The 23,505-nt window shown below is 39.8% G+C and overlaps 1 protein-coding gene across 16 annotated transcripts; it reads left to right on the top strand.

Moving 5' to 3' along the window:
* Positions 1–1,206: 1,206 nt before the first annotated feature.
* On the top strand, positions 1,207–23,321 carry ZNF283 (zinc finger protein 283). 16 transcript variants are annotated; one of them, XM_010332496.2, is made up of 6 exons: positions 1,207–1,313; positions 1,615–1,770; positions 4,232–4,295; positions 7,674–7,761; positions 10,171–10,297; positions 20,191–23,321. In XM_010332496.2, the coding sequence occupies exons 3-6, from the start codon at positions 4,282–4,284 to the stop codon at positions 21,891–21,893; spliced, it is 1,932 nt and encodes a 643-aa protein (XP_010330798.1). In that variant the 5' UTR covers positions 1,207–1,313; positions 1,615–1,770; positions 4,232–4,281; the 3' UTR covers positions 21,894–23,321. The 16 variants fall into 16 exon arrangements, with proteins under 16 accessions (XP_010330798.1, XP_010330796.1, XP_010330800.1 ...); XM_010332494.2 differs by having other exon boundaries at positions 4,193–4,295; XM_010332495.2 differs by lacking the exon at positions 1,207–1,313 and adding an exon at positions 1,327–1,401 and having other exon boundaries at positions 4,193–4,295.
* Positions 23,322–23,505: the final 184 nt, after the last annotated feature.

The raw sequence follows: 23,505 nt of genomic DNA, 5'->3' as shown, positions 1-23,505 counted from the left end.
CCGCCTCGGCCTCCCAAAGTGCTGGGATTACAGGCTTGAGCCACCGCGCCTGGCAACACTTCCTTTTTTTTCTGTTAGTTTTAATATAAAATTTTGCTTTAGTATTTTAGACAATCCTCTTTTTATAATTTTTTTTTTTTTTTTAAGATGGCATTTCACCATGTTGTTCAGGCTGGTCCTGAACTCCCGACCTCAGGTGATCCGCCCGCCTTGGCCTCCAAAGTGCTTGGATTACAGCCGTGAGCCACCACGCCCGGCCTGACAATCCCCTTTTTTAAAAACTATGTATATCCAAAGGTTCTTACCACACCATCACAGCCCTAATCTTTTTGCTGTAACCTCCGAATCAGTTAGTTGTCTCCTTTAAAACATTTTTTTCACACATACACACGCACACACACGAGAGACAGAGAATATATAGCATTGGTTTTGGTGTATGAATGTGTGCTTCAAAATAAATGGTTTCATACTCTATAAAAAAAAGAATGAGATTCAAATTTTATAGTCCGTGAAGTTTTACCGGAACACAGCCACGCTGGATTGCTTATGTGTTGTTTATGGCCGCCTTTGCACTCCAGGGTCACAATACCCACTCACTACCACTTGTTGTCTTTCAACAGTGGCATATAAAATCTCTAACGGTTCATCTCACACCTATTGAAACAGACTCACAGGCATAAACTTAGAAACCATCCTATGACCATAAACAAGTCCATGCAGGGTCCCCCACACCGAATCGGACTAACAAACTCCCTCACAGCAAGACACACCCATCTGTTCAATTGCCAGACACTGTTTCAGGCGCTCACACCCTGCTCAACTGGTGGTGTCGCTCAGTTCATTTCCAGGGACCCTACCCCGGATTCCCCTGCTTGCTCAGGTCTAACTCCCCAGACACCCCAGTCCCATCTCCGCCTGTTCTAGACTCCAGAATGCGTTCCTCAGCGAAGGCTGAGAACCTTTTAATTCGCTCTTACTCAACACCAAAGACCGTCAAGCAAAGGCTAGAGCTCCCGGTAGTATCCGGAAAATCGCTTTTCACAGAGGACGCCGAGATGCACGCTGGGAGCATCCCTGCTCTCTCGGTTTCAACTTCCGGGGACTCGCCCGCTGTGGACTGCATTTCCCAGAAGTCTCGGGGACACGGGTCTTTCAGGGGCGGGGCAAGCTTGCCTGCCAGAAGCACTCCCCGTGGCTCGGCTCCCAGCCTGCGAGCATTTCCGGGCTCTTGTTTCCCATCAGCCTTTGGGTCCAAACTAGCCACGGGCTCCGGATCCTCTTCCGGCGTCCTCAAAGTTCTTGGATTCTGCGTGGTAAGTTGGCCCAGTGCGTAGAAGTAATCAGTCCGGGTGAGGCTGAGAGGGCTCGGCGGCCTTTACGCGGACCGGATTGGAAGCGGCAGTGAGGATGGGGGTGGTATCGGGGGCGCTGGGTCAGGGGAGGGCCGGGTCTTCGAGCCTGTGTGCAACGCGAGCAGCCAAGGGATAGTGTGTCTCAGATGGTGTGGCAGAGCCGGGGCGTGTCTCCGCGGAGGTGTGCGCAGTTGTGAATGTGTGACGGGGTGATGAGGTGCGTGGCCGTATTTGTGTGATTTGCTTTGACCAAATGCTCTAGGTTCCCTTTAGCCTGTCTTTGGGCCTGCCACAGTTAAATGACCGCAAGAAAGAAGTCTATGCTAAGCCCGAGAATGAACGTTTCAAGCAAGAAGGATGAGAATTTCAGATCTGGAAGTGTCCTCGCCACAGGCTCTTGACTGGGGAAGTTCTAGAGGTAGGATTCCTATAAAGGCGCCTCTAGGAGCTCTTTGGTGGCGAGATACATGTTTCAGAGCCATTGCAACCAGACCGCTGTCCCCAAGAATTGCCCTCAACACAGAGACAGACTCCAGCCTCCCTTTTCGTTCCGTTTGGTTATGTGTGGATGGAGGCAGAAGTGGCCTTAGAGAACGTTTTGTTCTCGTTTTGTCTTTTTAAATTAAGTCTGTGGTGTGCTAGAAATGCTGGTGTCTTATGTTACTGTTTTTCCACAGTGCTGCGAGTTTGCCAGATTTCTAGATTTCTAAGGAGCTTGAAGAGGAGAAAAGGATTTTTGCACATTTAGAAATCAAGATTTGGGTGAAGTTTTTTTATACGTACAATTTTTTATACATATGCATTCAATTACCTTTGCTTCTAGGTCATGAGAACTTTTTCTTTCCTTGGCCTGAAATATTTTGACTGGGTCTTCCTAGTCAAATGACCAAAATATCTTGACTGGGTCTTCCCAGTCAAATGACCCGCCATGCTGGTACATATTTCCTCCCAATTACCCCCTATTGTTCTTCCCCTCAATTCTTACCCACCTGTTCATATGCCGAATTATTCAAATTCTTCAGTGCATTATGATGGTATAGAAAGTCACCTCTTGTAGATTGCTGTTAGAGCTTTATTTTGGACTGTGATTATTTGAAGAGATTAGTAATTAGGTGGTATCATATACAGGCTATTTTTTTCATCTTTTCTGTAGTCATTATTAAATATTTTAAATTTTTCTAGAGATAGGGTCTCACTCTATTGCCCAGGCTGAGTGCAGTAGTACAGTTATAGCTCACTGCAGCCTTGATCTCCTGGGCTCAAGTGTTCCTCTGGCCTTGGCCTTCCAAAGTGCTGGGATTGCCATGTGAGCCACCATGCCTGGCCCATAGCCATGATTCTTAAAGCAAGGCAAGGTATGAGGGATTTTAAGTAAGGGAACATTTTTGGCAGTATATGACAATGTTGTCTGCTTTGTGAGGCTTTTAGTGGTGGAAGTATGATTGAACTTTGAGCATAGAGATTTGTGGTTTGCACCAAGAGTGGGGACCTTCATATAATCTTTGGGTAGAAGTCTGTAACATTGCTAAGCATGAATTGTTTCAAGTCCAGCTTTGTGTGGCATGTAAGAAGCTGTCTTATGTTGTAGTTAAAATTAAGGCTCTGGATCTAAAGTATCTGAATTCAAATCCTGGCTCTGCCAGTTGTTAGCTGTGTGAACTTAGACAATTGATTCAGGCCCTCTGTGATACATCCATAAAATAGGAACAGAATAGTAGCTACCTAATGGAAGTGTGATGAAGTAAGATGAGTTATTATGTATGAAGCTTTCTAGAGCAGTGCCATCCCCATGATAGGGGCTTACTGAATATTGAGTTGCTGTTACTGGGCTTTTCTGGATTATTTCCCATCAACTTTTTATAGATTAGAGTAATAGAAATGTGAAGTTGATTATGATGGGTGCTTGCAAATTTTTTTAAAAAGTGACCAGATGCTTAAATGATCTCAGACAGGAAAACTTTTTTTTTTTTTTTTTTTGAGGCAGGGTCTTGGTGTTTTGCCTAGGCTGGAGTGTAGTGGCATGATCATGGCTCACTGTAGCCTTGGCCTCCCAGGCTCAAGGTATCCTCCCGCCTCAGCCTCCTGAGTACCTGGGACTACAGGTATGTGCCATGAAGCCCAGCCAGTTTTTTTGTATTTTTTATAGAGATGGGGTTTTGCTGTGTTGCCCAGGCTGGTCTCGAACTCCTGGACTCAAACAATCTGCCTGCCTCAGGCTCCTGAAGTGCTGGGATTATAGGTATGAGCCTCTGTGCCCAGCCTTAGAACAGGAAATCTTAACTGAGGTCTTCTTGTTCCATTGACAAGCTTCCAGGTGACCAAAACCCCTTGAAATTGAGACCAAATTCTTGTAAATATATGTAAATGTGTTTTTTAAGTGGGCAAAGTGTCCATGTTATCAAAAGTGGTTATCAAAAGTGACCATGACCCAAAAAGATTTCACTCTGTTGTTCTGGAAAAAAGATTATAATTTTGAGGAAGGAGCTTGAAAAAATTAGTGTCCGATAGAATGAAAATAGCCAAGTAAATTGCAGTATATCTAATGATGGAATGATATGCACCTAATAAAAATTAAATTTATAAAGAATCGGAGGAGAAATATAAATGATGCAATTTTAAGGAATCATTACAGTTATGGATGAAAGTGCTCAGGAATATTTTGTTACATATCAATCCCATCTAATAAGATGGGTTTTGGAAGACATATTTTAAAGATTACATCTAAAATGTTACTTTAATTGGTCATTCAGTGAAGAAGTAGAGAGGCCCACCCATACTTATTGAGCATCTACCCTGTACCAAATACTGTTCTCTTTATGCACATTTATTTTCTTCCTCAGACTTTGAAGGTGGTTTATCTTATTTGTGTGGATTTACAGGAGAATTTTGACAGTGCACATATCTCATTGCCGAGAGTAACAGCTACAGGATGTTCAAGAGCTGGTAGGTGTAAGTTGTTTCAGGCCCACTGATTTTTAGTGTTGGCCCCATTTGTTCAGTTTTCTTAATGACTGAAATATATCCCTCCTGTCACTCAGTTTTTTTATATTTGGAAATGTCTATATTTCCAATTATGGAATTAATGCAGGCTTGGTCAAAAAAAACTCAGCAATCAGGAGACATACAAAGAAGAAAGCTGAAAATCACATCCTCTAATTAATCATTCTTAATGTTTTGGTGTTTTTTTCTTTTCTTTTCTTTCTTGAGATACTGTCTCACTCTGTCACCCAGGTTGGAGTGCAGTGGTGTGATATGGGCTCACTGCAACCTCCACCTCCCAGGCTCATGCGATCCTCCCAACTCAGAGGGAAGGTAACTGGGACCACAGGTGTGTGCTTCTATGTCCGGCTAATTTTTTGTGTTTTTGATAGAGATGGGGTTTCACCATGTTTCCCAGGCTGGTCTTGAACTCCTGAGACTCAGGTGGGAGGAACACTTGAGCCTAGGAGGTTGGGGTTATGGTGAGCTGTGTTTGTGCCACTGCACTCCAGCTTAGGCAACAGAGCAAGACCCTGTCTCTGAAAAAAAAATCAACTTATAAACAATTATCATATACCATTCACTGTTTTGTATGGATTTCTTACTTATTCTTCTGTGGTAGACATTGTTCTCACCCTTCTTATTGATGAGGAAACAGAAGTGTTGAGAAATTAGTAACTATAAAGCTCAAATTCACATCCTAAAGGTCTGACACCAGAACTTCTATCTTAATTTCAACAGAATATAACTCACACATTATGTTAGTTACAAACCTGCCTGCCTAAGGAATTGATCATGCATGTCTTTCTTCATCAATTAATATGAACCAACACCATCATAACTAATGAGGGTATGGCAGGCTGTAATTTATTAAACCTTCTGCTTACTATTATGTAGTTTCTCATTTTTAGTTATCAGAAATTATTTTTGGTTGAATATCCTTGTGTGTTTTATCTCGTGTGCTTCTTCTTTAGCTATTTCTTCTCTTTTTTCTTTTCTCTCTCTCTCTTTTTTTTTTTTTTTTTTTTTGAGATGGAGTTTTGCCCTTGTTGTCCAGGCTGGAGTGCAATGGCGTGATCTCGGCTCACCGCAACCTCCGCCTCCTGGTTCAAGTGATTCTTCTGCCTTAGCCTCCCAAGTAGCTGGAATTACAGGCATGCACCACTACACCCAGCTAATTTGTATTTTTAATAGAGATGGGGTTTCTCCATGTTGGTTAGGCTGGTCTTGAACTCCCGACCTCAGGTGATCTGCCCTCCTCAGCCTACCAAAGTGTTGGGATTACAGGTGTGAGCCACCTCACCTGGGCCTTCTTTAGCTATTTCTTTTTTTTTTTTTTTTTTTTTTTGAGACGGAGTTTCGCTCTTGTTACCCAGGCTGGAGTGCAATGGCGCGACCTCGGCTCACCGCAACCTCCGCCTCCTGGGTTCAGGCAATTCTCCTGCCTCAGCCTCCCAAGTAGCTGGGATTACAGGCACGCACCACCATGCCCAGCTAATTTTTGTATTTTTAGTAGAGACGGGGTTTCACCTTGTTGACCAGGGTGGTCTCGATCTCTTGACCTCGTGATCCACCCGCCTCGGCCTCCCAAAGTGCTGGGATTACAGGTGTGAGCCACCACGCCCGGCCTAGCTATTTCTTAAGAATACATTTCTGGAAGTGAAGTTTTGGGTAAATAATTTGCCCCAAATCCCTGACCCTGTGATACTTGTACTTAGGGAGTAATAAATTGTTTAGAAGACGTAGTTGTTACCTTAAAGACAAAATATGCTTAGGGATAAGGCAGCAAGCAGCCAGCAGCCAGCAACAAAGGCCAGTAGGCAGTCTAGGGGACCTACTTTAAGGACCTCATAGGAAGGTAGTTATAAGCAATACTGTTGAATCGTGATCAAGCATTTGGAGGCAAATGGAATTTATTCTGTAAAGTTTATACCTTACAGTTTTTATTCTACTAATGTTAGTTGCAAAGTGAGCCTAATAGGATCAGGTGATTCAGCAGTTATCTGGAGGGTACCATGTCTAAGACAGGTTCACATACAAAATAAATCCATCAGTCAGGATAAGAAAAGCAAGATCAAAACCTCATTAATGGGCCGGGCGTCGTGGCTCAGGCCTGTAATCCCAGCACTGTGGGAGGCCGAGGCAGGTGGATCACGAGGTCAAGAGATCGAAATCATCCTGGTCAACAAGGTGAAACCCCTTCTCTACTAAAAATACAAAAAATTAGCTGGGTATGGTGGCGCATACCTGTAATCCCAGCTACTCGGGAGGCTGAGGCAGGAGAATTGCCTGAGCCCAGGAGGCGGAGGTTGCGGTGAGCCGAGATTGCGCCATTGCACTCCAGCCTGGGTAACAGGAGCGAAACTCCGTCTCAAAAAAAAAAACCTCATTAATGGAGGGGGAGCAAAAAAAACCCCCAAAAAATAAAAATGAAAAAAAAGGACAAAGGATGAAATTCCCCAAGTTATGCCATGGATATATTAATATTATTCCATTAATATTATTAACATTTCATTAATATATCCATGGCATAATTTGGGGAATTTCATTCATTTTTTTTTTTTTCTGGGCAAGACATAGGCATATGTAGAAATTATAGAGTTTGTGTAATACATGGCCATGGTTACAATTATTATGTGGATTGCCTAAATGAAAAACATTATGATCATAATGAAAATATGAATGTTGTTCATATATATGGATATATAACCTTATTTTTTATTTTTTTATTTCTTTCTTGAGATGTATAACTTTATAAACATTTTTTCATCTATTGATGTCTAATTGTCTTTTTGTATGGATATATATGTATTTTATAAATGTAATCATACCATAAATCTCATAACCTACTTTTTCTATTAAGTGTATCTTGATTATTTCCCTAAGTCAGCATGTACTCACTGCATGATATGTCATGTCATGAATATTCTGACAGATGCATTAGATAGTCAGCTTTTTGGGTTCCCAATGAATTCCTTATACATCCTGTCCAGCTCCCATGTCTTGACCAACTTCCTTCAGTCCTGAGCCCATGAAGGACATTGTAGCTTGGACCATGACAGGTATTCCTGAGAGGTAGGAATGGAAGGAGGATGATCTGATCTCCTGGGCAGTACTGAATCATTGAATCCCAGGTCCAGATTCACATCCTCAGAACCAGACACTGCCAGAAATCTCCCTGCTAAAGAACTTTGGAGTTTAGGGTGAAAGTTTGTATTCCATAAATGGCATGTAGGATGTGTAGTAGAAGCAGGCATGGAGAAGATAAGATCTTCTATTAGTGTAAGTTAGGATGACATCACTGAGGCACATCTGGTTTAATACTTTGTTTTCCCTTCCCAGTTCTGGCTTTTCTGGATTCTGTGCTTCGTCAGTAGAGGAATCCCATGGAGCATTAATTAATTCTTGGAATTCCAGAACCATGACTGATGTAAGTTGGTATTTTTCTCTCCATGAAATACTGTGTTTTTTTAGGGTGTGTGAATCTTTTCCTTAATTTTCCTAAAGCCTTCTCTCTGACAGAACTCCATCCCTGAACCTGCTCAGTTCTTCCTACCAGTGGAGGATGGTGCCAAATAGCCTAGTGTCCTACCCTGGTGCCCCTCCCCTTTCTAATCAATGTCATATTCATTGAACATATTATTCAACATCTCCTGTGTTCCCAGTCTTCTAGTGAGAGCAGTGATAGAGCAGTGGAGTCTTTTGAGGGGAATATTTAAGCTTCTGTTAAGGATAACTCAAAGAAATATAGTTAACCACACACTTACTTGTATACAAGGAAAAGCTATAGTGCATTGATTTCCTCTATCAAAGGTACCAACAGGATTCATATAAAGGGAAGAGAATGAAAAACTGCAAGGATTTTGAAAACAGCAGTATTTTTAAATTTAGGTTAAAATGCTGCTTTTAGAAGGTGGCTACCAAAGAAGCCAATCAAGACACTCTGCCCTTAGACAGTTGGATGGTCACCCAGAAGAACGATGTTAGTTGTTTGTGCATTCTCCGGGAGCACTTTCATGTTTAACCGTCTTGACTGTCTTGAGTGATGCCTTTTGGTATCACCTCTGTTTGGCCACATCTGCACCATTTCCGTTACCTGAGTTTCTCATTCCTGTGTCAGGTCAGTAGTGTGTTTAGGTAGTGATAAGGATCCCATTGGACCCCATGCAAAAACTTGGAGCTTCTCTATAGACCCAAATTTTCCACAGAGATAAGATGGACTTTGGGGTTGCTTGGTCTCAACCTTAGTTTATCTAAGGTTGCATTTGTTGGGAGGCCCTTGAGATTAGAGAGAGGGGAATGAGTGGTTCTTCCCAGAAATTACCTAAGAGGTGAAGACCAGTAGTCTCTGGAGTTACCAAAGGAGTCTACCACAAGTGGATTTTGAACCAGTCGACTTTGAAGTCATTTTGTCATCAACCAGGACGTGTAGGTCATGAGTGACATTTGTGTCACGTGCAACATCCTCTATCAGTACTCTCTAATTCAGGAACAAGGAAAGTATTAAGCGAGGGGTAGTTGACAGTAACAGGTAAGTTGATGCCTAAGGTCTAGATGATGATGAATTTCCACAGTTAAGAAAATCTACAGAAGTTGGCTGGGCGCGGTGGCTCAAGCCTGTAATCCCAGCACTTTGGGAGGCTGAGGCGGGTGGATCACGAGGTCAAGAGATCGAGACCATCCTGGTCAACATGGTGAAACCCTGTCTCTACTAAAAATACAAAAAATTAGCTGTGCATGGTGGCGCGTGCCTATAATCCCAGCTACTCAGGAGGCTGAGGCAGGAGAATTGCCTGAACCCAGGAGGCGGAGGTTGCGGTGAGCCGAGATCGCGCCATTGCACTCCAGCCTGGGTAACAAGAGCAAAACTCCGTCTCAAAAAAAAAAAGAAAATCTACAGAAGTTTTGTTCAGCCTAAATGTACAGATATAATTGAGTGATTAATCTCATATATCCAGAGGATAAAATGAATTGCAGCAAATAAAAAATATTGTTTAAATTCATCATAAGAAAAAATGCTTATGATGTAATCTATCAGTGATGTATTTGAGTCTTGGTGATAGTCCTTAATTTAATGGGAATCATTTTTATAAAATAAAGATTTATAGTACAAAAACTTTTCATGTTTCCTCTATTTATTTATTTTTGGAGACAGAGTCTTGCTCCGTTACCCAGGCTGGAGTGCAACTTCCACCTTCCGAGTTCAAATGATTCTCTGCCTCAGCCTCCCAAGTAGCTGGGATTACAGGAATCTGCGACTACACCTGGCTAATTTTTGTGTTGTTAGTAGAGACGAGATTCCACCATTTTGGCCAGGCTGGTCTCAAACTCCTGACCTCAAGTGAGTCACCTGCCTCAGTTTCCCAAAATGCTTGGGATTACAGGCGTGAATCATTGTACCTGGCCTTGTTTTCTTATTAAAGGGGAAAGATGGTAAGCAATTCACTTTCACAAAGAATTTTTGAGGAAGGCATATAGCACTTTGTAAATACACATGATGTACACACACACTCACACACACACACACGCACACTCACACTCTTTTAACAGAGAAGAAACTGGGATTTTTAAAATACGTTACCAGACAGGTCTGGATAGCTGAGTTATCTTATAGTATCTGGGAAGTTTTTCTGCTATAACAAGATTCTTCTAGAACATGTTGGCATTCTGCTTTATTCACACTGATTTTCTTGCTTTTTCCTACTTACATCAGAGGCTTTCAGCCTGTTTGATTGTTGTATTTCTCCCCTTCTTTGTAGTTTATCCTTCATACCTTCTTTTTTCCACTTGGTAATGTTTTCTTGAATTTCACAAGTAATACATGGATTTTTGGTTTTAGGGGTTGGTGACGTTCAGGGATGTGGCCATCGACTTCTCTCCGGAGGAGTGGGAATGCCTGGACCCTGCTCAGAGGGACTTGTACGTGGATGTGATGTTGGAGAACTATAGTAACTTGGTGTCACTGGGTAAGGTCATCTGCCTGAAATAATTTAGAATCTCCTCTTTGCAACATCAGTTTTTCTGCACTGGAAATTAAAGGGCTAACTTTGAAGAAACCAGGTAAATTTCTTTTCCCACTTCCCAAGGGCGTGTTTTTTTATACTTGCTGCATTAGAAATGGGTTCCTTAAGCACATTGCTCTTCCCCATTCCTCAGTGAGCTTTATGCCATTCACAGGCCCTCCCTGCAATCACCTCTCTCCTTTAATGGCTAAGGGGCTGGATTTGCATTATAGGGCATTTATTTCATAACCATTGTCAAAGAAACCAGATTTTATAAATTCTGCAAATACTATAATGAATGTCTGCTCCTGGCCAGCATTGTGCTGAGCACTATCAATTGAAACATGAACCAGATTTGATAACTTGCACATTTTCATTTGCTTACTTTGTAGTAAAGGAGAAATATCAAATAAGTAAATCAATAAATAGTTAAATAGTATGTAATGAACCAAATTCTTTGGAAAAAATAAACATAAGGGAATAGAAATGATGGGGACTGGCAGGGCTAATTTAGATAAGATGATCAGGGAACGCTTTCTTGAATAGAAATGTGGAGCCTGGAGTCAATCTTTGTGACTATCTGGGGGAGGAACAGATGAATCACAGTGAACAGCAAATGCAAAGGCCCTGTCGTTGGAAACGAACTTTGCTAGAACTTTATCAGAACTCTAGGGTAGAGTTATTAAAGGAACATGTGCTAAGAAGTTAGGCCAGGGAGATAGGAAGGGGCCAGATAATATATTGTTTTGATGTTCTTGTATGTGGAATTTGGATTGTTTAGTCTGTTTCAGTCTGAAACAGTTCATGTCTTTCCTTGACTTGCATATATGTCTGTGATGCTTTTGAAGATTACAGGCCAGTTATTTTGTACCGTGTTCCTCAATTGGGATTTGTCTGTTCTTTCTTCATGATTAGATTTAGAGTACGGATCTTTGGCAGGATTATCACAGAATTGAGCTTCGTTCTTCTCCTTGCATTTTGTTGGGTAGTGTGAATGATTTGTAATTACTCATGTTATTCACTCTGAGTACTTGATTAAAGTGGTGTCTGCTGGCTTCCTCCTTGTGCAGTTACTCTTTTATCCTTCAATAAGTATTTTGTGGATAGAAACTTTGAAACTATTAAATATTGTGGAACTGAGCACAGTGGTGGCTCACACCTGTAATCCCAGCACTTTGGGAGGCTGAGGCAGGTGGATCACTTGAGGCCAGGAGTTTGAGACCAGCATGGGCAACATAGCAAAACCTCATCTCTACAAAAAAATTAGCTGGGCGTGGTGGTGCGTGCCTGTAGTTATAGCAGCTCAGGAGGCTGAGCTGGGTGGATTGCTTGAGCCTGAGAGGTTGAGGCTGCAGTGAGCTGAGATTGTGCCACAGCACTCCAGCCTGGGTGACAGAGCAATACCCTGTCTAAATTAATAAATAAATATTGTGTTTACCTCTCAAACTTCTCATTTGTTCATATGTTGGATTTCTAGTCAATGGGCTGTATTCTATTTTTTTCTGTTATTTGTTTTGAAAATCAAGGTATTGGAGCTTGTCCCAGATTTGGTCAGTGGGAATCCTTTCATGATAGATTCTACGGCTTTTTGGCACATCTCCATCACTCTTTGAGTACGTCATGATTTTCTGATAAACAAGGTGTTACAGGTTCATCTTCTATGAAATTTTCCTGCTCTAGTTTTACAGTCAGCTGTAGCTTTGAAGTGCCTGGTTATTTTAACACAGATTTATAGTTTCCTTACATTTATCATGGCTTTGATCCCTTTCCTTTTACCCATACCTTTAATCGGTAGGCTTATTTTTATTTTATTTTATTATTATTGTTTTTTGAGATGGTGTCTCACTCTGTAGCCCAGGCTGGAGTGCAGTGGCATGATCTTGGCTCACTGCAACCTTTGCCTCCCGGGTCCCAGTTCAAGCAATTCTCCTACCTCAGCCTCCCAAGTAGCTGGGATTACAGGCACAAGCCACCATGCCCAGCTATTTTTTGTATTTTTTAGTAGAGACGGGGTTTCACCATGTTGGCCAGTCTGGTCTTAAACTCCTGACCTCATGATCCACCCACCTTGGCCTCCCAAAGTGCTGGGATTACAGGTGTGAGCCACCGTACCCAGTTGGGTTGATATTTTCTATTGCATTTGCAGAAATGTCAGCCATTGTATCCTCAAATACGTTTTCCTCTTTCTTTAGTACTTTTCCTCCTTCTAAGACTCCAATTGCATGTGTGTTAGACCACTTAAATGGTATCACCAATCACTGGGTAGAACCCCTAGTCATTTTACTCTTTGTACTTCAGTTTGTTAATACCTGTTTACCTGTCTTCAAGTCACTGTTTTTTCTTTTCTTTGATAGTGTCCAATTGTTGTTAAGCCTATCCAATAAAAATTTTATTTCATGTACATTTCGTAGTTCTAGAATTTACATTTGGTTCTGTGGGTTTGCTTTTATTGACTGTATTTTCTCTAAATCTCATATCAAAGTTTCCTGCTTCTTTACCAGTCTTATAATTTCTCATTGTATACTAAATATTATAGATGCTGTGTTGTAGTGACTTAGGATTTTATTATCTTCCTAATAATTATTTAGAACTGTTCAGGAAAGCAGTGAAATTAATAGCAGATCACAGTGATCTTTTTAAGAATTGATTTTTGAATGCAGGTGTAGTTTGGCTTTATCCTTAGTCCTGGACATAATTCTTACTCTGGGTAGGGCAGGGCTTCTCAAAGTGTGGTCTGAAGACCTTTCAGTGGACTGAACCTTTCCCAAAGTAAAAAAGTATTCTCGTAACAGTACTGAGAGGTTTACCTTTTTCATTGTGGTGACACTTCCACTCGTGGTGTGGAAGCCGTGGTAAATCTTCTCTGCTTTAGCATGAGCAAAGGAAGAGGCACCAAATAGTACTAGTAATTATCATATTCTTTATCTCCACACACAAAGAAAATGTGTTCAGAAAAATTCCAGTTTCACTTAAGAACATCCTGAAGAAGCAGTTAGTATACATTTTATTAAATCTCAACCCTTGATTATATATACATTTAAAAAATATTCTATATAATGAAATGGGAAGTATCCATTAAAGTCTTCTGCAATATACCAAAGTATGATGGTTCCCTTGAAGGAAACCACTTGTACAGTTGTTTAAATTGTGAGTTGAACTAACTGCTTTTTTCACAAAACACCATATTTTTCTTCAAAGAATGACAAACTATGGTTATTCAGACTTAGGTATTAGGAAGACATTTTCTAGCAAGTGAGCCTGTTACTTCAAGAATAACTAATAATATTTGTTGCCAATGATACAATTCAGTCTGTCATGTAAAAATTGGAATTTTGTAAAATATATATTCATCATTTTGAGCTTTATAGCTTCCTGATACATAAAGATTTTTTTGAGGAGATGAGTGGTAATATTAACGTGATTTTTTGATCTTGTATAGTGAACTAGGTCAACATTTCAAAGATCTGCATAACTCTTTGAATCAGTTTTCCAAATGACCAGTATATGGATGTTACAAAATTATGGGTGGTAAACAATTATTCAAAGTAAAATGATTTTAATGTGACATAATATGAAAAGTTGACAGATACGATTTTATATTCCACATTGCACCTAACCTACCAGACACTACCATTTCTTAAGTTTTAGGGTGGTATCAAAGAAAAATATCCACAGTTATCTGAATGAACTAGTAAAATATTCTGCCATTTTCCAGTTATGTATCTATGAGAGGCTGGATTTTCTTCATATACTCCATGTATATGATTTTCTTCATATATGTCATATATATGATTTTCTTTATATATTTCAACCTAAACATATTGCCATAGATTGAATGTGGACGCAGATATGAGAATCCAGGTGTCTTTTATTAAAAACCAGCCATTTAAAAGGTTTACAAAAATTTAAAACATTATCTTTCATTTTTTTGTTTTGTTTTAGAAAAGATTATTTTTATAACTTGTTTATGTTAACATTAATAGTTTATTGTTATTTTTAAGTGAATTAATATCTTAAAATTTCTCTGTTTAAATTTTTAACATGACAAATATCTATAATTATATAAACTAAAAGTCTTTTGGGTCCTCAGTTATTTTTTTTAACATTTAAAAAGAAGTTAAATTCATATTTATTTACTGACACTGTAAAACCTGACATAAAACATAAGTAGTAAGTAACTAAAATGTGAAATCTAAAATATTAAATTAAAATCTAAGCCTTTCACCCGGGCGCGGTGGCTCAAGCCTGTAATCCCAGCACTTTGGGAGGCTGAGGCGGGTGGATCACGAGGTCAAGAGATGGAGACCATCCTGTTCAACATGGTGAAACTCCGTCTCTACTAAAAATATAAAACATGGCCGGGTGCGGTGGCTCAAGCCTGTAATCCCAGCACTTTGGGAGGCCAAGGCGGGTGGATCACGAGGTCAAGAGATCGAGACCATCCTGGTCAACATGGTGAAACCCCGTCTCTACTAAAAATACAAAAAATTAGCTGGGCATGGTGGCACGTGCCTGTAATCCCAGCTACTTAGGAGGCTGAGGCAGGAGAATTGCCTGAACCCAGGAGGCGGAGGTTGCGGTGAGCCGAGATCGCGCCATTGCACTCCAGCCTGGGTAACAAGAGCGAAACTCCGTCTCAAAAAAAAAAAAAAATATATATATATATATATAAAACATTAGCTGGGCATGGTGGCACGTGCCTGTAATCCCAGCTACTCAGGAGGCTGAGGGAGGAGAATTGCCTGAACCCAGGAGGCAGAGGTTGTGGTGAGCTGAGATCACGCCATTGCACTCCAGCCTGGGTAACAAGAGTGAAACTCCGTCTCAAAAAAAAAAAAAAATCTAAGCCTTTCATAGAAACTAAAATTCACTAAACTACTGCTGCTAAGTTGTACAAACTATACTGCTTTTAGTTCTTAATTGGTCACCTCCTATCCAGTTGGAATATTAAGTTGGTCAGCTTAAATACTGTGGCTTTCTTTTGACTATCCACAGAATGTTTATACCAAAATCTTAATGCATAGAAAGCAGCAAGACATTGTTAAATAAAACAGCAATAGCGCAGTTTAGGCCTGTGACCAACTATATATGATTAAACTTACTTCCCACATTCATATCACAATAATCATCCACCATTTAATAGCTCAACCAAAATGCTACGTAGTCATCAACAGGCAAGGCACAAGAAAACCCCTCACAACCAAGAATGATCTGGGCCGAAATGTCAGTAGTTTTGAGTTTGGAAAACCTTGTGGTAGTTGTTAAGGCCCAAAGGCTCTGGTTAACTTAATATAATAAATAACAGTTTCATAATGGCAAAAAATTAAATAATCTATTGAGGTATGAAACCTAATTAATTTATATGGATGAAATACGTAACTACCTTGAAGTCAAAACACATTATAGACAATGAAGGAGTATTATGATTATCCCAAATTAACGAGGGTATTTAAACCTAGGTATACACTCTTTCTCAAAATTAATTTATAGAAAGTCATAACCTGTGTGTACATGAATGTGAATATACATCTTATCCACCTTGACAAGCACGTTATTGCTGGGACAGGTATCTCTTTTTTTTTTTTCAAACAGAGTCTTTCTCTGTCTCCCAGGTTGGAGTGCAGTGGCACGATCTTGGGTTATTACAGCCTCTGCCTGCCAGGTTCGAGCAATTCTCCTGCCTCAGCTTCCCAAGTAGTTGTGACTACAGGCACATGCTGCCATGCCCAGCTAATTTTTTGTATTTTAGTAGAGATGGGATTTCGCCATGTTGCTAAGGCTGGTCTTGAACTCCTGAGTTCAGGCAATCTGCCTGCCTCGGCCTCCCAAAGTGCTGAGATTACAGGCATGAACCACTGCACCCGGCCCAGGTATCTTTTAATAACAAGTTATTTATATATAATTAGCCTAGAAAGACCAAACTTCTCTTTTTTAGCTTTTGGTTTTTAATATACCTGGGTTATATAAACAAAAGCATAGTCACAGTAGTTCTGGGCTACATAAATTCTGAATTATGTCAAAGAAACCTGATTGTTTCTAGTATCTTTTTTAATATCCTAACGAGTTAGCAGGAAATGCCACGCTCTGAGTTCAAATTATGAGTCCTTTATTCAGCCAGTGACAGAGTCAGCTAACGCTCAAATTCTCTTGGCCTGAGGAAGGGGCTTGATTTCCCTTTATACCTTGATTTAGGTAGGGGCGAGGGCAGCCTAGCTGAAGTGGAATTTTACAGAAGCAGAACAAGCAAATTAGGAGGAGGAGGAGGCTGATAATCAGTGGGCAGGAGGTTCCCGAGATTGTTGGTTGCTATGGGTACTTTCATACAATCACTAAGCGGGGGTAGCAGAAGGGACTTTCTGTGCAATCAATCACCAAGGAAGATATTCACAATAGCAGATACACTTGCCAAGCAGGATTCGGTTACGATGGTCACAGGTGCTGTGAACAATGTGAACCACTCTTAACGGTTCAAAGCTTTGAGTGCAGCATGACCCAGTAATGCACCAGAGGGGCTGCGGCAGGGAGGGAGAGGGAGAGGCTCGAGAGAGCTTGTCACGTTTGCAGCTAAGATGGAGTCAGTTAGGCTAACCCAGATTAGTTTATTACACTTTTGTAAGTGAAAGAGCAAATCTTTGTGCTTGCTCAGTGGCGCTTTAGGAAACCTGAAAGGCAGATATTATGGAAAGACATAATCTGTTACGATCTGTTTCATTATTCTGAATTTGGAAAAGTCATCATCAAAAAGGATTGTCAGGGGAGCTTTTGACAAGAACAATAGTTGTGACTATCTAATTAATCAAAAAGTCAACATAATATTTAAAATAATGAGAAGGTAGCAAGATTTTAATTTTTTTTAAATGAAAATCATTTAGATGTGTAGTATAAGGCAGCTAAAAGCTGGAACTTTTTGTGTGACCAGAAATTATTTATTAGTAACTCTCAAGATCATTTTGTCTAAGTGAATTAGAGATCTTTTAATTTAAAATGATCCTTAAATAACAATATAATTACTGTTGATTTTTAAAATTGATAGACATTTTCTCCCAAGGGTTGGAAAACTATGGCTCTGGAGACCATATCCACCTGTTTTTGTAAATAAACTTGTATTGGAACATAGTCTTGCCCATTCGTTTATATGTTTACATATTGCCCATGGCTGCTTTGATAAAATGGCAGAGTTGTGACCGTAAGGCCCTTTACAGAAGAAGTTTGCCAAACTAGCTTTTCTGATGAGTGCAATAGGTATAGAAAACATAGGTGTTTCAGAATAATTTGACTTTCTGAAGTAAAGTAAACCTAAGTTTTGCATAAACTAGAATATTTTGTTAACATGGTTTTTACATTGTGATAAAATCAGAAAGAAGGGTCCAGGCACAGTGGTTCACACTTGAAATCCCAGCACTTTGGGAGGCTGAGGTGGGCAAATCATCTGAGCTCAGGAATTTAAGACTGGCCTGGCCAACGTGGTGAAACTGTTTCTTTTTTTTTTTTTTTGAGACAGAGTTTCGCTCTTGTTACCCAGGCTGGAGTGCAATGGCGCGATCTCGGCTCACTGCAACCTCTGCCTCCTGGGCTCAGGCAATTCTCCTGCCTCAGCCTCCCGAGTAGCTGGGATTACCGGCACGCGCAACCACGCCCAGCTAATTTTTTGTATTTTTAGTAGAGACGGGGTTTCACTGTGTTGACCAGGATGGTCTCAATCTCTTGACCTCGTGATCCACACGCCTCGGCCTCCCAAAGTGCTGAGATTACAGGCTTGAGCCACCGCACCCAGCGAAACTCTGTTTCCAATAAAAATACAAAAGTTAGTCAGGCATGGTGACATGTGCCTGTAATCCCAGCTAGTCAGGAGACTGAGGCAGGAGAATTGCTTGAACCTGGGAAGCGGAGATTATAGTGAGCTGAGGTCACACCACTGCACTCCAGCCTGTGTGACAGAGCGAGATTCTGTCTCAAAAAATAATAATCCGGAAGAAGACATTATCATACTTGATGAATAACAGGATTTATCTTCAGTAGATTATATTACTTGAATTCTCACTATATTTGTATATCACATAAAAGCTTCTTAAGTTATTTTTAAAACACTGACAATCTGGTATCAGTGCTTTGCTTCTTATCTTGTAATATAGTACACAGAGCCATTTTTTTAACTGGGAGTTAAATTTCTTTTCCTTTGAGCTACAGCTTAACAAGCATTTGCAGATTTTCTTAAAGAGCCACAACATTTGAAGCAGTGGGAGTCTAATTTTTCTCTCATGTTGAAAATTGTTAAATTCTGATTTTTAAAACTTATACAAGCATTTGTTCATCTTTAAAACTTACCAGCGTAGAGCTTACTTAGACTTTTAAAAATCTCATTTACTAATTCTTTCTGTTTTGGAACTCTTTAGGTTGTGAAAACTTGTTAAAATTTAAAGTCTGTCAAATGGCCACTGTGGTTCTAAATTATCCGTAATGGAAGACTGACACTTTCCTAGATAACCCTAGGAATTAGAATAATAATAAGTATAAATATAAGAGGCTGAATTCCCTAAAGAGGAAATTGTGAATTGCTTCATGCTTACAGATCTTTTGTTTCAAGCACAGCGTATAAAGCAAACATACAGACAACTTGGGCCACAAAAATAAGGAAATAAATAAAAGAAAGAGAGGAAAAAAGGAAAGGAAGAAAGAGAAGAGTGGGTAGAAGAAGAGAGAGAGAAAGAAAAAAAAAGAGGAATGAAGAACACTTTGCCAACTACGTAGTCAAGGTCATCTGGTAATTACTAGTTTGTGATCTTGCTGTGGAGTAAGGCATGGCTCACACCATGAGTTACCTATAGAATCCATTACGAAAAAAGGCCAGTCTCAGTGGCTCATGCTTGTAATCCTTTCACTCTGAGGAGGCCAAGGTGGGCAAATCGCTTGAGCCCAGGAGTTTTAAGACCAACCTGGGCACATGGTCAAACCCTGTGTCTTAAAGAAATATAAAAACTAGCCAGGCGTGGTGGTGGGTGCCTGTAGTTTCAGCTACTTGGAAGGCTGGAGGATCACCTGAGCCTCAGAGATCGAGGCTGCAGTGAGCCGTGATTGTGTCACTGCACTCTAGCCTGGGTGACAGAATGAGAACATTTCCAAAAAAAATAAAATAAAACAAATTTATTACAAAAACAGATACACAAACCACCGTCAGTGACTTGGACAAGTATAAAGTACAGAAAGTGATGCAAGGATTTCCTGATAAATCAGCTATATGGGGCTATATAGAGTGTATTAGAAAGTGGAGATTATTTCTTATCTCCCAATAAATCACATATAGAGTGTATTAGAAAGTGGAGATTATTTCTTATCTCCCAATAAATCACATATAGATAACCAAACAGATAACATATCAAAGTTGGAAGTTCACAAACAAATGCTGGAATTACATTCAAGTCTTCCAGTAGAATTTTGGCTAGAGGTGAAGAAAAGCCACATTACAGAAAATCTAGAAAGGTGAGGTTAGACAAAACAAAATCAGCCAAAGCTCATTATGTTAAGAATTTGATTCCCATTAAGATACATACCTAGCAGGGGACATTGGATGACCACAACTGGGCACATAAGGGCTTGATTGATGGAAGCTGACCTTTGGTTTGAGGGAACATCAGCATGGGAAAATGAGGGACTTCTTGAAGTGATCTCTGTGGAATCCTCCAGAAAACTATAAAATCAGAACATCAAGATCACAAGAGCTGTAAAATCAATGCTCAGGAGTGAGATCAGTAAGTCTCCTAATTTGTCTTTTATTTCTGCTGTAGGTTTTTTTTTTTTTTTTTTTTTTTTTTTTCTCTAGTGAAGGAAATAAAATGTGTGGTTTTCTTGTTTTCTTTCAGATTTGGAGTCAACAACATGTGACACCAAAAAAATATTTTCAGAAAAGGATATTTTTGAAATAAATTTTTCTCAATGGGAGATGAAGGAAAAAAGTAAAATCCCTGGCCTTGAGGCATACATTTTCAGAAATAATTGGAAGTGCAAAAGCATATTTGAGGGATTAAAAGGACATCAAGAGGGATACTTCAGTCAAATGATAATCAGCTGTGAAAAATTACCCTCTTACAGAAAAAGTGAATCTCTTACACCACATCAAATAATTCGTAATACAGAGAAGCCCTATGTTTGTAAGGAATGTGGGAAGGCTTGCAGTCATGGCTCAAAACTTGTTCAACATGAGAGAACTCATACAGCTGAAAAACATTTTGAGTGTAAAGAATGTGGGAAGAACTATTTAAGTGCCTATCAACTCAATGTGCATCAGAGGTTTCATACTGGCGAGAAACCCTATGAGTGTAAGGAATGTGGGAAGACCTTTAGTTGGGGATCAAGCCTTGTTAAACACGAGAGAATCCATACCGGTGAGAAACCGTATGAATGTAAAGAATGTGGAAAGGCCTTTAGTCGTGGCTATCACCTTACTCAACATCAGAAAATTCATATTGGTGTGAAATCTTACAAATGTAAGGAATGTGGGAAGGCCTTTTTTTGGGGCTCAAGCCTTGCTAAACATGAGATAATTCATACAGGCGAGAAACCTTATAAATGTAAAGAATGTGGGAAAGCCTTCAGTCGTGGCTATCAACTTACTCAGCATCAGAAAATCCATACTGGTAGGAAACCTTATGAATGTAAAATATGTGGAAAGGCTTTTTGTTGGGGCTATCAACTTACTCGGCATCAGATATTTCATACTGGTGAGAAACCCTATGAATGTAAGGAATGTGGGAAGGCCTTTAATTGCGGATCAAGTCTTATTCAACATGAAAGAATTCATACTGGTGAGAAACCTTATGAATGTAAAGAATGTGGAAAGGCCTTTAGTCGTGGCTATCACCTTTCTCAACATCAGAAAATCCATACTGGTGAGAAACCTTTTGAATGTAAGGAATGTGGGAAGGCCTTTAGTTGGGGTTCAAGTCTTGTTAAACATGAGAGAGTTCATACTGGTGAGAAATCCCATGAATGTAAAGAATGTGGAAAGACCTTTTGTAGTGGGTATCAACTTACTCGACATCAGATATTTCATACTGGTGAGAAACCCTATCAATGTAAGGAATGTGGGAAGGCTTTTAATTGTGGATCAAGCCTTGTTCAGCATGAGAGAATCCATACAGGGGAGAAACCTTATGAATGTAAAGAATGTGGGAAGGCTTTTAGTCGTGGCTATCACCTTACTCAACATCAGAAAATTCATACTGGTGAAAAACCTTTTAAATGTAAGGAATGTGGGAAGGCCTTCAGTTGGGGTTCAAGCCTAGTTAAGCATGAGAGAGTCCATACTAATGAGAAGTCTTATGAATGTAAAGACTGTGGGAAGGCCTTTGGTAGTGGCTATCAACTTAGTGTTCATCAGAGATTTCATACTGGTGAGAAGCTTTATCAATGTAAGGAATACAGGAAGACCTTTACTCATGGCTCAAAACTTGTTCATAAGAGAACTCATAGTAACGATAAACCCTACAAATATAAAGAATGTGGGGAAGCCTTTCTGTGGACAACTTACTCAAATGAGAAAATTGATACCGATGAAACCTTATGATTGAAAGCTATAAAAGAACCTTTTTGTGTGTGTGTACAAACAACATAAGGAGAACTCTTACTCTTGAGAAACCCTGTGAATGTAAGGGGTGTGCAAAAGCCATTCATTTCTGTTTATGGACAATTATCTTGCTATCCAGAAATTCATACTAGTGAGAAATATTTTGAATATTAGTAATATGAAAAGGCTTTAGACTTCTGTAAGTCTTATTGGACATCAATTTATACTGATGTAAAATCATTTAAATATAAGGAATGTGTGAAGATCTTTATTCAAGATTAACACCAGGGAATTGGTATTTGTTAAACAGCTTAAATGGAAGGTATGTGGGAAGGACCTAAACTTAATTCAGTTCCTGCTGCACATCAGAGACTTCATACTGCTTTGTAATCCTATGCCCGTACGGAATTTGAGAAGGCTTATAGACATGGTAAATATCCTAGAGCACATCAGAGAATTCATCCATATGAGAAATCATTTGAATTAGAATTATAGGAAGGCCTTTAGACAAATGCTACTCAATGCCAGAAACTGGTGCCAGTCACAAAATTGTCATCCATCAATCATGAGATAAATGTGGAAAGTGAGTAAATATTTCGAACTTTTGTAGCAATTTGATATTTCTATAACACTCTTATTTTGTTTTACAAAATTATCAGTCCATAAATGATTGGCAATTGAAAACAAAGTTTATTCTTTCCCAGAAATAATTTTAGAGACAAGACTCACAGTTTTCAAGACATGACACATGTCACAATATAATTTACTTTAAATAAAAAGTTCTTCACTTTCACCTCTCTGATTAGAATAGCAGAATATTTATACTATAGCAAGATTTGGCAAATGAGGGAATCACCATTTTCTAATGCCTGTAACAGCATCAGATAATTTATACCAGATACGTTAAATGTACAGAAGCCTTCCAACACTATTCAGTCTTTGTTAAACTTCAGTAAATTCTTCCTAGAGAATAACTGTGTTAATGTAACAAATGTAGGAAAGTCTTTATCCATGGCATATACCATACTGTCATCACCATTTCACCTCGATGCTACCTGTAGGCTGGTGAGCAAAACGCTTATCTCCTCTGGACATGATGTTTAAAATGCTGATGGTAGGCTGGGCGCGGTGGCTCAAGCCTGTAATCCCAGCACTTTGGGAGGCCGAGGTGGGTGGATCACGAGGTCAAGAGATCGAGACCATTCTGGTCAACATGGTGAAACCCCGTCTCTACTAAAAATACAAAAAATTAGCTGGACATGGTGGCGTGTGCCTGTAATCCCAGCTACTTGGGAGGCTGAGGCAGGAGAATTACCTGAACCCAGGAGGCAGAGGTTGCGGTGAGCCGAGATCGCGCCATTGCACTCCAGCCTGGGAAACAAGAACAAAACTCCGTCTCAAAAAAAAAAAAAAAAAAAAATGCTGATGGTAACTAATAATGCTAATATAGAGATTAGATGGATTTAGTATGCATTATATCCTTGGAAGAGTATCTGGTATGTAGCCTATGTGCAATACATATTAGCTATTGTTCATATTGTCTTTACTGTTAGTATTACTGCTGATGAGTTCTTAGGAGAGGCACAACTATTTGGTGGAATGAATTCAGAAA

This window comes from Saimiri boliviensis, chromosome 14, assembly GCF_048565385.1.
Source record: "Saimiri boliviensis isolate mSaiBol1 chromosome 14, mSaiBol1.pri, whole genome shotgun sequence".
In the NCBI taxonomy this organism is placed as follows: domain Eukaryota; kingdom Metazoa; phylum Chordata; class Mammalia; order Primates; family Cebidae; genus Saimiri; species Saimiri boliviensis.
This window is presented reverse-complemented; position numbering and strand designations above follow the sequence as displayed.

What these genes read in the sequence shown, in the direction of transcription:
- ZNF283 (XM_074386263.1), top strand. Translation starts at nt 7,624, where the DNA reads ATGACATCACTGAGGCACATCTGGTTTAATACTTTGTTTTCCCTTCCC. An exon ending in ATTCCAGAACCATGACTGAT is followed by an intron (nt 7,762 to 10,170) that starts GTAAGTTGGTAT and finishes TTTTGGTTTTAG; the next exon opens with GGGTTGGTGACGTTCAGGGA. An exon ending in TAGTAACTTGGTGTCACTGG is followed by an intron (nt 10,298 to 20,190) that starts GTAAGGTCATCT and finishes GTTTTCTTTCAG; the next exon opens with ATTTGGAGTCAACAACATGT.